This window comes from Eublepharis macularius, chromosome 5 (genome assembly GCF_028583425.1).
Source record: "Eublepharis macularius isolate TG4126 chromosome 5, MPM_Emac_v1.0, whole genome shotgun sequence".
Lineage (NCBI taxonomy): Eukaryota > Metazoa > Chordata > Lepidosauria > Squamata > Eublepharidae > Eublepharis > Eublepharis macularius.
The window spans coordinates 117,905,554-117,923,351 of record NC_072794.1 but is presented as its reverse complement, the minus strand read 5'-3'; the positions used below and the strand labels follow the sequence as shown (position 1 = coordinate 117,923,351).

The following is a 17,798-nucleotide window of genomic DNA, read 5'->3' as shown; positions in this document are numbered from 1 at the left end:
AGAACGTAAGAACTAAGAGCAGGTGCCACACAGATCCCTACCAACAGAAATGGAGAGAGAACACGAGTGAGGAAATATGCTCAGCTCACCCTTGTACATAGTGCTACCCTCCTCAGATTTGCATTTGTATGAGTAAAATAAACTTTCTTCAATATTAAGGTCATTACAAAAGTATCAAAAGGAAGAAGATACAATTTAAGATATGGGGTGTTTTCTGTTGCAAGATGGTGAGATTCCACATGTGCTTCATTTTAGATAACAAATTATAACTTCAGTTTTCTCAGTGACACCAAAGAAACTACTTTATCATGGTGGCCCATTAAAATTGCACAGTGGCCTGAAAAATCTCTGACCATTTATTGTATTTCCATTAGTTGCTGGGGAGGGGGAGAAAAAACAGGTTTTTTGCCATTAAACCACTAAACTACTGTGAGGGATTGAACTCTTAGATCATAAGAATGCTGTTCCTCTTTGCAAATATAAACTTTCCCCCTTTTCCCCCTAAATTTGTTTATTAGTAGAAGTAGAAGAAAAGACTCTTCCACACTGGGACCAGAAATGCTCATGATTCAAATGCTGTTTAGCGTTTTGTCCCTTTGGGAACTGCTGCTCTGAAAATATCCCAAGGCAAAAAAACAGCTAAAAACACCATCTCAGTGACAGGAGAAGGAAAATTGCATGCATTGCAGAGGCTAACCAAAGCCCTGGGCAAAATCTGGACCAATTGTACAATAGAATTGTAGCAGCCTTTTGCCTGAGCTCCAGCTGACCCGCTAGATGGCATTAAACTATTATTGCTGCTGTCATATTTGAGTTGCAGACAGTAACTTTCAGGATACCAGGTAAGGTAGTATAATGTGAAACCAAGTGAAATTTGAAACCTACAAGAGAAAAAAATTATTTAAAAAATCCAGTCCAGTCTTAATGGGGACCTGGGATAGAATTTTTCCCCTTGCAAATAATTAATTGTATTCAAGTGAAACTTGAAACCTACAAAAGAAAAAAATTATAAAAAAATCCAGTCCAGTCTTAATGGGGACCTGGGATAGAATTTTTCCCCTTGCAAATAATTAATTGTATTATTTTGGCTCATTAACCAAGAGGACAGGGTCTCAGAGCTGCTTCACTCACAGTCATAGGGGAAAATCTGTCCATCAACAAATTAACTCCCCTTTTGATGTGCAAACAAAAGCTCTGCTTTACTTAAGCAAATGATAGTTTATTAATCTTTTGGCCAAAAGTCATTTATAACACACACAAAAATTACTTGGCTTTTGTTGTTTAGAGGTGGAGGAAGAGGTATATGAAATTGTGGTGATGACATGAAGCCCACTCTTATGATCACAACATTCTTTGTAAACTAGATAGTCATGGTATATCTATTCAACTATTTGCGTAAAAATGTTTTTCGAAGGGGCTCATAGCAATTAGAAGAGATTTTGCAATAGATGTTTAGTTTTAGAAACTAGCAGCGCATTCCTAAATGAGTCTGCTCCTACTCACTGTGGTTTACTTCTAGGAAAGTATTCTTTAGGATTGCGCCATAGAAGACACAAACATCTATCAACATCATATATAAAGAGCTGTTGTAGCATAGTGGTTAAGTGGTTGGCCTGTGAATCAGCACTCTGCTGGTTTGAATCCCACTGCTGCCATGAGTTCAGTAGATCACCTTGAGTAAGCCATTCCTCTCAGCCCCAGCTCCCCAGCTGTATTGTGGGGATAATAATAAAACTGACTTTGTTCACTGGTCTTAGTGGGGCACTAATCTGTGTAGAATAGTGGTATATAAGTGCAGTTATTATTATTACTATTATATTGTAAACATCCACTCAGTACACCATGCAGTTGCTTCTGCACCCCAGAAAAAAGCCACAAGACAACTGTATTGAGATAAACTAAAGCAAAGCTTTATTGACCATCTGATCTGCAGTCTAATTCTGTATTTATGCAACCCCATTTGGATAACCACTTAGGAAACGGTTTATGGCTGCCTCCCATGCATTAGCGACCCCATCCTGGCTGAAAGCTTTGGAACAGCAGGCAAACTGTGTCAGCCTTTCATCACTTATGCACTTTCATTGCAGCATCTTTGCACCTTCCACCACTCAGGTCAGGGAGCTTTGGGCTCAGGATTTTAGGTGGTTAGTGAGACAATCAGTGCCCACAAGATTCCCTTACTACATTCTTACAGACTGGTAAACCATGAGAAGTTAATTTGAATAAATTCACCAATTAGTACTTCACGATGCTGGCCAATATATTCTACCAAATCTGGACTATGTCCACATATTATCACTCATAGTTAGAGCCTAACAAGTAAAATCAAGTTGCAGGATCAGTTGTTAATTCTGTCTTTAGAGCTGCAATGCAAAGCAGGAAAAAATGATCAACTCACATGGGTAGTTAGAAAGTATAACCAAACTTCCTTTGATCCTGATGATAACTGGATAATCCTATATACAGGGGACTTGGGTTGCTGTGGTTGCACACTGGGGGGTGGGGGTGGTCAGCTTTATGTAAGTGTGCTTTCTTTCTCTTTTCACTAGCTAATTCACAGGAAGCTCTATCTGGCTCCACCTCCAAACTAGAGATGGGCATGAACAGCGATCCAAACAAAAAAAAGCCATGAACAGCCCAATCTGCTGTTCACGAACAAGCTGTTCATGAGGCCCCATTCTCAATGAACAGGTGGTCGTTGCAAGCCTTGTTCATTCCGGTTTGTAAAGCCAGACAGTCTGGCACCTGCAATCAATTCCCTTGGCAACGTAGGCAGAGATTGTCTGAACTCTGTCTGAACTCCTGCTGTTGCCCTGGAAACCCCAATCTAAGCTCAATTTAACTTGATAGGCAGGTCTTCCTTCCAAGTATGTAGCTCCAAATTTGTTACAAGAGAGCAAAGACCATGGGGGAGGGGGGACTCCCAGCTCTGGCTAGTCTTTGCAGACAGTGGAGAGGGAGAGACAGCTGCTATTGGCATTTTGATAGAGAGACAGGGAGAGTGCATTGGAGCTTGAATTTTCTTTGTGTGTGGTGGGATAGGGATCTACTCCTTCAGGTTCCAGGGCTGCTGCCAGGCTCTGGGGTCAAGCTATTATTTACTATTGGTACCTTTCCTGCTGCCTGCTCAGGTCAGGTTTCTGGGAGTGGTGCAGTAGGGATCTTGACCAAATTTGGATGATGGCGGGAGGAGATCCTGCTGTCCCCTACAAATAGCCAACCATGAACATATTCGTGAACAGGGCTATGTTCGTGGTTGTTCATGAGTCCCTGTTCGTGGATGGCAACGAACAACGAACATCATGTTCAGGGTTTTTTTTCTATTCGTGCCCATCTCTACTCCGAACCCTCATGCCTTATTTCATGCAAAGGATTAAGGCAAATTCACCTGCCTCCATGTGGCATAAAGAAAGCATTTTTTAAAAATGCAGTACAATTTCATGAACATTTTTAGTATATTTATTGTGTTAACTTATCCATGAATTCATTATTGATTATTCAGTAGTAATAACATATTAACAATTTTTTTAAAACAAATTCATAATGAAATCTAGATAGCATCATTCTGTCTCTCTCTCTCATGCTCATGTGTGCACACGTGCATGAGCGCACGTGTGCACAAACACACACACAGAGTGTAACTTGGTCTTCTATTCTTGACAGGTGCCTCTCTTGTGTGAACAGTGCTTTTCGTTGCCACTGGTGTAAATATCGGAACCTCTGCACCCATGATCCTACAACGTGTTCATTTCAAGAGGGAAGGATCAATGTTTCTGAGGTATGGACACTGGATTATGGTTAGGCAGTACCTTTTAGTGTAGAAGTTCTCAGGTGTTATTCTCATGAGACTTTATAATTTAAAAAGCAAGAAAGAAGCCTCTACTAGGTGAAGAGTCAAAGTAAGTTGTTTGGTTCTTATTTCAATATTAGGGGCCAGCATAACTACAAGTAAATGGAGGGTGCAAAACTTCAGAGGTTCACAGCATGCTTTCAAGTCAAAGATAGGAGGTATATTTTGAACAGAATGCCTGTGAAAAATTCATCATGTTGGGAGGATAGTAAATAGCACCTATTTGACTGATGCAAGAAAGAACAATTCCCATCATCTTTTGTGCTAGCAGAAATTCCCTTTTTTTAACTTTAGGTAATAATGTACTACCAGTTTACTCAATCAAAAACCCCAGAGAAATAATTGGGCTTATCCATGCATAGCTCATAAGACTGCAGCATTAATCATCATAGCCATAGCTGCATGGAGAGGTTCCTAGACTATATTACAAGTGAGGTACTGGGTGCCACAATAGAACTTTGGGAAATCTATGTGGAGATCCCAGTGTTTAATAAATGGCAAAACTACTATATGAGTCCAGTGGTGAGAGGAGCACAAGAATGTGCCTGTCTTTTTGCTCCAAGGGTTAATAGTGTGTGTATTGGGGAGGGGGGGGGGTTAAACCCCATCTTTCCCTGCACTGCAACTCCAACTTGAATTACAGCCCTGTGCAGCAGCCATTTCCAAGCATCAGTCATAGAATTATCAAGAGGTGCTTTTCAAGAGCAATTAAGGTGCAAAGAGAGGGAAGTGCAAGCTATTGCGTTCATCTTCTTCACAGTTACAGAGAAGATTAAACTCATTGTCAGTGCTCTTACACTCTGATGACATATTTTATACTAGACCATATTTATTAATACATTATCAAATGCTTGTATGGATGCTCAAACCTTTGTTCCAGGATATGGCTATCTTTTATTTATTTATTTATGTCATTTATAGTCCGCCTTTCTCACTGAGACTCAAGGCAGATTACACAGTGTGAGATTAGTACAGTCAGTTTCAAGGACATTTCCATAAACAATGCCATAAGGTAAATAAACACAATTTTACAAAGACATAGTATCAGTAGGAATCCAATACACAGTTGAAGACATACTGAAACAGAAGTTAAGCAAATCTAGGGCTGAAATTAGAAGTCTTGGTACAGTCTTGGCTAAGATTGAGAAATCACAAACGACCACTGCCAAAATGATTGAACAATCATTCAAGTAATGCCTAAATAAAAAGCCAAGGAAAACAGGGTAGAGAAGCTTGGTAGCAAAGCCTTATTTTGTAGGCTTCCTTCCCAGATAGCCAAAACCCCTGTCATGCCCTTCTGAACTTCCTTCCTTCCCACTCCCTGCCAGTAATCTTCTGGGGATAAGAGATTTTGAGAGAAGAGTTTAGAATACAGCAGCTTCCATTCTCACTTTGTGAGAAGGCACTGTAGCTCATTAGTTAAGCACCTGCTTTCCATGCCAAAGGTCCCAGGTTCAATCCTCAGCATCTCCATTTAAAGGGATCAGGTAGTAAGTTATTTGAAAGACCTCTGCCTGAGACCCTGGAGAGCCACTGCCAGTCAGAGTAAACAGTACTAAACTTGATAAACCAGTAGTTTGACTCCATATAAGGCAGCTTCATGTGTTCATGTGTGTTCACCTTAAGAGTATGTGAAGGGTGGATTCTTAACCTAAGACAACAAGCTCAGGTCTTTAAGGAAGTACACAGAATGAAGATGAGACAGGACATTACTCATGACATCTTCTGACATTAAAGAAATTATCAATATTTTTGAAAATGTGGGAGATAGCTTCTGCATTTGGTTGTAAATTGCATATATATTCCACCATGCCAGCCAGGTTAAGTGATTGATATTTATCCTCTTAAAGGAAGAGTCAGACCAGCAAGGAAATGACATAGAAGCAAATAAAACACTCAGTTATAAAGGCAAAATAAGATATTTTGTTGCATACTACATCACTAAGAAAAAGCTAAAACAACATACTAGTCTTTCCAATTAGAGAGCATGCCAAGAGATAACATAATAAATATCAGCAGGGCTTGGCAACAGAGAAGAAGCAGACATACATCTCATTGGGAGCAGTCCCTGCCTTCTTGGTGCCTTTTACCAAAAGCAACACCAGACAAACCAGACAATTTACGCTGTCTGAGATTTCCAATAGAGATGGGCACGAACCAAAATACAAACCAAAATTAAGCACAAACCAGGACGGTTCGTGGTTCACGAACCACAGTTCATCAGATCCCATTTCTGATGAACTGCCATGACCTTTAGGCTGGTTCGTTTTGTTAGTTTTTTTGGTTTGTCGCTGCAGACAGCCTGGTGCCAATCAATCAGTTTCATAGCCAACAGGGGATGGACTTCCTGCAGACCTTCTGCTGACCTGGAAGTGAACTTCTGCTGGCCCAGAAGTGACCTTCTGCTGACCCGGAAGTGATGGTTTTCTGACCTGGATGTGACGTTTTCACGAACCAAATGAACCCGTTCGCAAACCAGGGGCAAGCCTGCACAGAGAGAAGACGCCCAAGAAGAAGTTCTAAATTTTAGAGACGAAGCAAAAGCTTTAGAAAACCAAATGCAAAACTAAGATATATTTTTTTAAGATGGCAGGGGGGAACTGTTATATTTTATCATTCCTGTGCTCTAGTGAGGATGGAGCTTCCTTCCTGTCCAGTGAGGTTGTCTTCATTACCTTTCCTTAACTTTGGAGATTTGTTTTCAAGCATGAAAGCAGTGGCAGCAAAATTCCCTTCTGCTGTAGGTTGCTGTTATTACCCCAGTAGGAAATGGAAAGGAAAAATTTCTCCAGACCAGACTGAAGAAGTGAATCTGTGGCATACCTGGGAATTGAACTCTGGAGAGATTCTGAATCTCTTTCTGTTCTCATTGCTATCACAGAACTTTTTCATATATTCAGGCAGCAGGATGTTCAAAAAGTGTTCTAAGAACCTGTCCAAGTGGGAAGTACTGAGAACGGCAGGAGGATTGGCTTTCTTGAAGATCAAACAGTTTTGTTTTATTTTAATGACCCTGAAGAAAGACATAGGTATTGAAAAATCTGCCTCTGTGACTCCCCCTGCCACTTCCTGCCCATCCTGTGTAGCTGCTAAAGCTTATGTTAACCTCTTTCTAGTTAATGTATGTTGAGCAAATGTATTGTGCTACTTTGAGGGATCTCTCTTGCTCAGAGTAACAAGCCATGATACAAATGAAATGTCATTCCTCTGTGCTCCACACACACACACACACGCACGCACGCACGCACACCCAATCAGCTCAGCTGACGAATTTGCTTATCTTTTCTGAGGAAAATTAATTAGGGTTTCTGAATAAACTATAATTCAGTCATCATGTTAAAAGCACTTTGCAGAAAATAACGCATGAGGTCCTAAAATCTCTTAGTAAGGGTTTTGTTTTTGACTTTCAGCACCACCTTGCTAGCAAAGCTGTTCTTACATCTGTCTTAATATATTAGTGGTATATTCATACACAAAATACTTGCTGTGAACAGAGGGCATATTGTCTTCAGAAACTTACCAAAATGATACTAGTGCAGTCAAATGAGTTCCGATTGGAAAAAGAAGTACACATACAGGTTCCCTCATGAAGTCTGTCTGGAATATAATTCAGGATCAGCACATTTTGTAAATGGAGAATCCTGCCTACACAATGATATTAACATATCAGTTGACCTTTTTTCTGATAGGTTAAATCATTTCTTTTATCTGCCATTAACCAATAGTGTAAACGCTGACATGTTGCTAGCAGTTGGTTGTTTATGTCAGAGCAAATGCAACCTGAAGCCTTTAAAGTAAGGTTATACTTTGCAAAATGACTGAAAAAGTGGCACTTTCATGTTTCACCACCTTGTTCTCTATTAATGCTTGGAGGCAATTCTGCTGTTTGCAATCACTCAAGTAAATTTGTGCTGCTTGGTTTCTTTTCCTTTTGCACTCTTGCCAATTTATTCTTTAACACAGTTAAACAACTGTGTGCTTATTTCTGTGCAAGCCAGCCTTTTAAGGTAATGAGGATCTGGGACACAGTTTTTCTTTGAAGGATTAACTGAAAATTGTGCAATTCACCTTATAAGAATCAGTTGTCCCAATGTGTTAACTTCATTAATATGATATGAATTATTTCTCAGATTTCCATGACATCATGTATGTCTGAATGTTTTCTCTAAGGTTGTGTTTTCTAACATGCATGAACATCCCCAGAATCCAGAGTCATACAGAATACATATTCTATGAGCAAATTCTCAAGTATCGCCCATTGATTATTGTGTATTAATGGCTTCACACAGACCCCACAATGTCTCTGTGAACTGTTCCATACAGCCCAAGGGAAAATTAAAGGGGGAGTGTTCTAGAAAAATAGAGGATAAAGGACCACAGTGAACAGCCAAGCATTGAACTGGGAAGTGGAATAATATCACAATGAATTCAAAATGGTTCTTAACCTCAAGTGAGATCACTGCTTGAGCTTGGAATTTGGCCCAGGGATTTACCATCTCTGTTGATAAATTAAACCACAGTGAACTCGGCATGAATCTAAGACCCCATGTTGTATGTTCGGTGGTAGCACTTAGGGGAGAAATAATTGTGTTGCTATGGAGTTAATAGCCAAATTCACATGGAAGCCCTTTTATGCTAATGCATATACATTTAATCACGGAACAAACATTCTGATTAATGCTGGCTGCCGGGTATAACCTCTTGTCACTGTCAGAGTATTCCATAAGTGGCATAGCAAGACTCCTAGGAAATTATTTCCATCCAGTTACTCCAGGAAGTGAAAATAATAACATTGTGCTGTGATGTAACTCTATAGACAGCTTTCTGTTATTAACATTAGTGCAGAATGGAGTTAGCTACATTTATAGTGCAGTCCTAAACAAGATTTACCTTCTAAGCCCGCTGACTTCAATGAATTTAGAAGAGTGTAATTCTGCTTAAGATGGCACTGTCCTGGTTTCAGTTAACTTAAATAAAGGGGCGTGTCTTACTCACAAAGATTAGTGATTTTTCAGGTATGTTCTCATAGGAAAAGTATTTATTCAGCATTCCCCACCCCTTAGAGCTTATAAGAAAGGGCCTTCACCTTAGATATCTGGTTTGAGATGAGTTTCATGACATGAAAGAAATTTCTGTGAAGAATTTGGGTGTCATCATATTGCTGTAAGGTTTATGTTGATAAAATATGTAACTGTGTAAATGGAAATAACATGCAGGCCCTGGGGAACACAGAAGCATAAATGTATGGTCTTCTGGTGGTCTCATCTCAGTGGGGAAATATTTAAAAAAATCTAATTATTCTTCCAGATTTAGGGATATCCTTTCTTCTTTGGTTTCTGCTGGGTGGAGGGAATGTGGCTTCCATGTGTATAACATTGAAACAGGCAGTGTATTCAAAGGCCCTGAAAGGTTAAATGGGATGTTCTGTTTCCTTTCAGCGGAAATGTTGAGGTAATCATCTCACCTGGAAATCTCCATATCTGATTTTGTTTTCAGCCTGGCTTGAAGTTCCTTGTAATTATAATCATTGTCAGCAGTATCAACAACAAAAACCGAAGCATCTGTGTGACCTTTAAACACCTAGATCTTTCTTACTAGAAGTTGGAGCCCAAAACCAAATAAGGAGTCAGCTGGTTTATTCATTTGCTTTTTGGTGACAGATTTTGCAAATTGTTAAAAAACAATTAATTTAATTTTAATTTAATTTATTGGGTTCATTCTCCGCCCTCCCCACATCAGCGGGCTCAGTTTTTTTCTTTTTTCTTAGAAAAAGTATATGTAATTCAAGTTGACTTGATTTTTTTATGGAAAAGAATTCAATTTCTTATATATGAGTAAAACATTAATATGAGCTCAACTCTTTTTTTTTCAAAATGTATGATAAAGCCACCCTCCAAGATTATTCATTTCTGTATTACTTCTGCATATTTATTTTTAAATAGATGGTATATAATTTTTGAATAGATAAAATCTCACTGCATATACTATCATTAGACATCCATTAGTTCCAGAGCCATTTGTGATTTTTCTACGTGACAGCACAGAACTGTCAGGCCATATTTCAAATTACCCCAATATTCAGAAGCAAATTTAGGATTAGGTTAGAAGGCAGAACTGAAAAGACTTCAAAACCATATGCTCCCTTATTTATTTTTTTAGAGGTTTTATATGCTGCCTCTCCAGAGACCTGTTTGAGGCAGCTCAAGAAGTAAAACAATATAATAAAATAATTTTTAAAGCACAAAAATGTTCAGTAATAAAGCAACTATAAAAACAAGTCAAGGCATAAAAGTGTAAAACAACATTCAACAGTCTAACATTATAATCATAAAATAGTCCTCTGGCTGGAAGCAGACCATAAAGCCAGCTAAAGAGATGGAACTCCTCAGTTAAAAGCCTGGTGCCTGAAAGAGATTAAGGTTAACACAAGGCGAGCCTCAAGGGGCAAAGGCAAGATGCCATAAGTGAGAAAGTCCTGTCTGCGGTCACCATCCGCCTTAGCTCTGCAGGCAATGGCAAAGAGATGCCAGCATGGAGTGCAGATCTTAAATGCTGAACCGAACAGCGTAGGGGGAGGTCTTCCTTCAGGTACACCTGCCCCAAGGCATTTACATCCTTAAAAGTAAAACCAGCACTCGATGTGTTCCCTTGCATGTACATACAGGGTTTCCATGGTTTATGGCCTCCAATTCCTCTGAAACTAGAATGGCCCAGTGCTTGCATACCAGAACCATAATTCAGTGGGACTTTGCTATTCACCTTTCTTTTACATACAAGGACTTACCTATTCATTACAAAGTTAGCAAGATAGTTTGACACACCCAAAGTTGAACATAAATAAAGGTACCCACTGTACTGAAGTGAAAAGCAAGCCTGTTTATGCAGGATCTATGTGTGGTTGCCATCCAAAATTGATGCTATATGCAAGGATGTATGATGCATTTCTCTACCTAAATGTGGTATATCTGCTCCAGTTGTCTAATATGGGCCGATTCCACACGACTTACCTGAACCCGGGACATTGCGCTACGTTGCAGATCATGCCGGGGAAAACGCGAAATATCGCGTTTTCTCACGCGAGTTTTGCGCGATGTCGCGCAAAACTCACACGAGAAAATGCGATATTTCGCGTTTTCCCCAGCATGATCCGCAACGTAGCACAACGTCCCGGGTTCAGGTAAGTCGTGTGGAATCAGCCATGTAGTGGGTAGCCCCTCAGACATCACTTTTTAGTGGAATGACTTTCATACACAAGTGAAGAAGGCAATATCTACCAATTCCCCTTTCTACACAATTTCGAAGGGCCTTGAAACCATTAAGATCAGCTGCAGGGGGTGGGGAGGAGGCACAGAGGGCTGTGCTGGAAAATTGACGCCAAGAAAAATATGTTTGGATCTAACCCATTATCTTCCAAATTTAACAAACACCGTAGATAATATACTGGTATATTACAAGGATTTACTGGTGGTATCTTGATGTGGAGAGTCCAGGCAAGCCTGATCTTGTTAGATCTCGGAAGCTAAGCAGGATTGGCCTAGGTTACTAATTAGACGGGAGTCCTCCAAGGAAGACCAGGGCCGTTAATCATAGGCAGGCAATGGAAATAACCACCTCTATTAGTCTCTTGACTTGAAAGCTGCTGCAGGCATCACCATAAGTTGGCTATAACTTGAGGGCATTTTCTACCACCACCTAGTAGTGTTCAGTAAACGCATTCCAAACATATGCTTTAATACGGTTAAACAGCTAATTAACATTTCACTTCCTGACACATACTACTTGTAATCAGTTTTAAACAACTGTATCCTTAGAATGAATTGTATGCTCATTTCATCATGTTCATGTTTTGTAAACTGGGTTTACAAACATGGTTCATGTTTTGTAAATTGGGTTCATTAACATCCTTTTTTGTTCCATGCTATAACAAAATTTTAAAATTCTAAAAAGTGATTGTGAAACAGATTTAGATCCTAGATGGATATCCTTCTTAGGAAATTCTCTATGTTCATTCACACAGTGTAGCTTTAAGGTAATTTTCTTTTGTGGCTTAACATTGCCTTGTTTGGACGTTGGGGGGGTGGGATTCCAGTCCTCAGAGAAAAAAAACCAATTCCAGTTGCTTTCCTGAATATACCACTAAAAACAAAAATGTTAGAATGCTTCATGTTTGCCAATTTTTAATGCTTCAGCATAGCTGTAAGCATTTTGTTGTTCTGTTCACTGGTAAATGCTGAACTAGGCATTTCTACCAAGGCTTGCTTTTTCAGTTCAGAATGCTATAATGCAGAATCTGGTGCTCTGAAAAGCTTATTAAAATACAGTGTCAAGAGCTAGATTTGCTACATCACAGCACAATACTTTTTTTCAATCTAGCTCAGCTCTTAATTAATAATTCCAAGAAAGGTGGGATACAAGAAAATCAATTGAACTAAACAAACAATTGTCTAGGAGCTGAGCTGTGTTGTAAAGTGCTTTGCTTTTCTATGGCAGCTTTTCTATGGCAACTTCAGCTTTTGGACCCCTTAGGGTGATTGACATAAACATTATTTAGAAAACAGCAATGGAAGTGGGAAACATCCAGAGCATTAGCAGGATCAGGAAACCAGACTTTATTTGGAGTGAAGGAGATCCGATATAAAATAGAAGTTTGATCCCGCTGAAAATTTCTGCTGATGCTACAGCCTCCTTACCTGTCCCTTTGTAAGTCTTCCTAGTAACAGTCTTGTCTATCCCCCCACATGTACACACACTTGACCCCTTTTGAAAATACAAGAATGCCAGCACTCTCTTTTCTTGTGTATACAGGGGAAATAACACAATATCAAATGTTTAACCATATATGCTCCTACTACAAGATCAATTACACAAACACCCTAGTTGTACTTGATCGTGGTGTCTTGTGGGTCACTTCTCTGGAGTTTGCTTATTATGGGCAGGGCCAGCCCCTGCCTCGAGCGCTGAGGCGCCGGAGGGGGCACCAGAGGGGGTGTCGGGGGCAGGGGGTGCACCACGGAGCTCGTATGCCTGGCCCGCAGCTGCTGCAGCCTGCCAGCCCTCCCACCCCACGCCACTGCCGCTGCCACCAACACATACCTCCAGCCGGGCGCATCAGCCATGAGCCAGGCAGAACAGGTATCCAGGGCGGTGTGCGGAACCTCCCCAGCCACCCACCGTGCCTGACTGGGAGTGCGAGCAGCCTCCGCACGCCACCCCAGCCGCCCACCGGCCAATGGGTCCGGCTTCCTGCGTGATGACATCACACACAGTGATGTCATCATGCAGTCCAGGTGGCGTGTGCGCGCACTCTGTGCTCATGCTTGTAGGGGTAGCCGTGGGCACCAGAAACCCTGGCGCCACCCCTGATTATGAGCATGCTCCCAGTGCGTGATTGGTGGGTGGGAAAAACAGCTGTGAAATACACAAACTGCCAAGAAAGGAAGGGGTAGATGAGCTATGTAGTATCTTATACAATACTGTATTAAGGAACAGCAGTGGTATTGTTAGGTACAGAAAGGTAGCTAGGTTTGGGAGGAAGCTTCTATTGGACCCTGAGTTGTTTGGGCAAATTTGCCAGGTGGGGGTGTTATAGCTAAACTAGTCACAGGAATTTAGATCCCTTAGATTTGATGTGAGAAAAGGGTTAATGTGAAAAACAAGCAGCACAAATCTGAGGAAAGTGGAGGTCTGTGGCCCTTACTGTATAGCATCAGTCAGTAGTAAGGGAGTTGCTGACATGGTGAGTCTCTGAGAAACCACAGTGCCCATTGAGGTGCCAGCTGGGTCCTTGCAAGGGAGGCAGGCAAAGGTAAGGTGGTTGAAACCAGCATTTTGTTGGTGAAAAGCTGGACTGAATAAGCCATGAGCCGAAACTAACCATAGTTCAGCCATAGTTTCTTGTTATGACTGAACTGAGTCTTTATTTATGCAATAGGAATGTTGGTGGTGGAGGGGAGGTCTGTAAAGAGGATGGTGACGTAGATCTCAGCTTTGCTCAGTTCTTCTGGGCTTGTCAGGAAGATTATATATTGTTGAGTAGACTTATGTTGTGTGTGAAATTGCCAGCCTCAAGAATTCTAAAGTGGAGGTCAGAACATGAATAACCTCTCTTGAAAATTTAAAGTAGTTGGCCATGAGCCAGTGAAGAGTGTATTCCAAACCAACATTCACATTGGTCGTTGTGGGTTTTCCGGGCTGTATTGCTGTGGTCTTGAGCACGGAAAACCCACAACAACCATTGTTCTCCGGCTGTGAAAGCCTTCGACAATACATCCAACATTCACATTGTTGTTTGCAAATTGTTTTTTCTTTCAGCAGAACCGTATGAAATCCCTTTGTTTTTTACACTCCAGGTTTAAAAAATGTCTAGTAACTCAGTGGCTGTAGCTACATGGCCTAAGCAATGTAAGCAATGATCACAGTGTAGTCTTACTTGTGCACACTTAACACCTTTGCTGGGTTTGGATCATGGCTTTCTAGATCTTCATTCTCTTCTTTATACTTCTTACCGATATTGTCCTTTCCCCTGAAACTTTGTACTTTAGGACCTTGCACTTTGTTAAACAACAGCTGTTACTAAAGGGGTTCCAAGCACTGGGAGTTCAATAACTGATGACAGCATGGAGATTTTTGAACAAGATAGAAGAGTAAGTCGGACTATATCTGAGAAAGGAGCAAAGATGGGGAGGCTTTGTATTCTGGAGCAAAATAGTCACTGGTCAATATAAACTGAATTTTAAATTGTTAGTAATAATTTTAATTTGTTAATAATTTTAAATTGTTAGTAATAGTAATAATCTTTAGGGTGAAAATACAATTGTCCGTTTGCAAAGCAAATGGCAGGAAACCAAATTAAATGAGGGACTGGATTCACAAAGGACAGGATTGCCGAAAAGACAAGTAGAAATTCAGCAGCTGCTGAAATTTCCTTCTTCCATTGGATTTCCTCTATCTTATGCCAGTATTTTAAAAGATGACATTCTTCTTAGATTTCACTAATGTAAATTAGGAGCAATGTTAGCTAAATCAATGGAGCTGTCAACAATGTACAGGGAGAGCAGTGTTTTAGATCACATGCCAATTCAGTTAGCATTTATCAGGGTGTATAATTAGCTGATGCTTGCAGGGGTACTTGCAAACAAGTCAGGCTGCCGATAAGGACCTTTGCTTTTTTCCCTTTAGGCTCCAGGTCTTTCTGACTTTGCTTAGAAGGACAATTTCAGGCGTCAGTAGGTGCTTATATATATAATAGAGTATTTGAAAGCAAACTATTACATGTAGATATGTTCTTAACGTAGTTTTCATCTGCAGAGATCTTAGAGAACTCTGGCATTCCATGACAGCAGTATAGTCTGTATTGTGTGACTGATGCTGAATATTTCATCAGGATTGTAATGGTTTCTGGCAAGCCTGCCTGAGTACCCAGGGGGCTGCTGGTCACTTGCTGGTATCAAAAGGCAAAATTCCAAAAGGACTGGCAAGTGAAGCCTCACTGCTAGGGTTGAAAACTGCCACCAGCCTCTCGTATCTAAACCTTCAGCTGTGGAGCTGAGAGGCAAGTTCTCAACTCTACCAGGTTTTAGACAGGAAGTCAGCCCTGCAGGGCAGGTACTCAGCAGGCTGAGTCCAAAAGCAAACAAACGGGGTGGTATGCGGCAAAATGGCCAAAGAACTGGATTTGGATTGAAACCACAACTCTTGATACTTCACACCAAATTGAGAAAAGGAATTTACTAAAGAACCCTGCAAAGGCAAACAAAATAAGCATAGATGTGGATGTATGTGGACCAGGGCTTTTTTGCAACTGGAATGAGGTGGAACGGAGTTCCAGCACCTCTTAAAAATGGTCTCATGGCCGGTGGCCCCACCCCCTAATCTCCAGTCAGAGGGGAGTCTAGATCGCCCTCTGCACCGTGGCACAGAGGGCAATCTAAACTCCCCTCTGTCTGCAGATCAGGGGGCGGGGCCACTAGCCACATGACCATTTTCACCGAGGACAATTTAAACTAAAGTTTAAACTAAAGTTTAAACTCTCGCCTTGCTCCAGCTGACCCAAAGTGATGTCATTGTGAGGTCCTGAGTTCCACCAACTCTTTTCCCATAAAAAACCCTCTGATGTGGACCAACATAAAACTATAATGGAATAGGCTATATTTACTAGAAATTCCTGAACTTGTTCCAGATGTTACCTTCAGCCAGGGGTTATTTAGTAGAAAAAGAGCTGGAGGAACTCATTAGCATGACTTATTAGCATAACTAATTAGCATATGCCACACCTCTTGCCATCACTGGAAGTGTGTCATTAGTATAACTGATTTACATATGCCACACCACCTGACACCACCTATTCCAGCTGTTTTGGACCCAATCCTGGCCATTCAGGGCTGAAATTGTGCCCAAAATGGCAAAAAGGGGCCCAAAATAGTTAGGATCAGGCCGCTGATGAGCGGGACAGTGACCCACCACCCGTCAGAGGCCCTATCCGGGCCGTTTCGGCCCCAATCCAGGCCAAAACGGGCCCAAAATGGCTGAGTCAGGTGGGCGGGGCTACCTGACGTGACCTCTTTGGGGAACTGCCGGAACTGCGTTCCTGTGCGTTCCCCCTCTAAATGAACCCTGCCTTCAACAAGTTTCAGATTCCAAAAGAGAGCTTTAGCTCTTACGTCCAGAGGTCCCAAAGACAAAAGCACAAAGGTTGCTAGTACAGGAATCCATCAGTGGTGTAGCATTCAAGAATAGGAGCAAATGCAGATATGGGTGCAGGAACAGGTCCCCCTTCTCTTCCCAAGAGACTAGAGAAACAACTCTTTTGAAGACTATCCACCTGCAGCTGCCTAAGCTCTTAGCCAATCAAGAGGGCCAAAACCCTCACAACAGGCTCGGCTGTGACCTGTCCTCACAGGTAAGGGAGGGTGGAAAGAACTCATCACTCCACCCCCATAAGGCTATGTGCTAACAAGCCAGGAGGTCAGTGCCAACCTCTGTCAAGCTTTGTCCTGGAAATCAGTTTCAACCTCTTATCTGTCTGGAATAGATAGTGCCAAACAGCCCCAATCTCCTAAAAGAAATAAAAATCTCAAACTCGTAACCCAAGATATTTTAACTTAAAAAGAAACAAATTGGATAAGTAAAGTTCACTGCCAGGATTTGTTGGAGCAGAAAAAAGTTGCATACCAAACACAGATTAACTCTACAATACTTTCTCATAAAACCTGCTGCACTCTGGTCCCATACGATGAGCCGAAATGAGCTCAAATGTGGAACAGTGTATGAAAATGCCAGTCGAACATGGAAGTGCCAGGTTCAAATCCCATGAAGTTCAACTAGTGTAACTTTCAAGGGTCTTAAGGCCACATATTGCAGTTTGGTAGTGCTGTCTCATGAGGTGATGGTTCTTTATTCAGGATTAATTTTGCCATCTTCTGGGCATGGAGTAAGGAGGACCACTGGGGGGGGGTACTTGTAAATTTCCTGCATTGTGCAGGGGGTTGGACTAGATGACTCTAGAGGTACCTTCCAACCCTATAATTCTATGACTGGGCTTGCCAATACCATGTATCTGAGAAGTCTGTAGATTGAGATTCCCTAGTATGCACAAAAAAACAATATAGTATTTTTGGGGAATATTTTTGGACCTGATATACTGAGTCACACATTCCTATTGCCTACATTGGTAAAGACAATGTCACTTTCATTAATTTCCACACGAGTTATTTGCTCTGGGTTCAGTACTGTTGGGAAATAGATACCCCCACCACCACCACCTGCTTCACCATAGCATCAAGGTTCTTTCATGCACCTCCCGGGGTTTCCTCAACTTTTTTTTTGTTCTTTCTCAAATCTGCTTTGCTTTGAAGTTTTGCAAAAGATTTCAGTAAAGCTCCAAACTTTCCCTCCCAAACTTTCCCTCCTTACCCTGTCCCTGCAACAGTAATTTCCTCCTATCACCATG

The 17,798-nt window shown here is 41.2% G+C and overlaps 1 protein-coding gene across 1 annotated transcript in view; it reads left to right on the top strand.

Annotated features, from left to right (window-relative positions):
- Positions 1-17,798, top strand: part of PLXNA2 (plexin A2) — a 546,864-nt gene that overhangs the window by 339,218 nt on the left and 189,848 nt on the right. Inside the window, exon 8 of the mRNA XM_054980080.1 lies at positions 3,664-3,778. Coding sequence (XP_054836055.1) covers positions 3,664-3,778 — 115 coding nt within the window. The remainder of the gene's footprint in view (positions 1-3,663; positions 3,779-17,798) is intronic.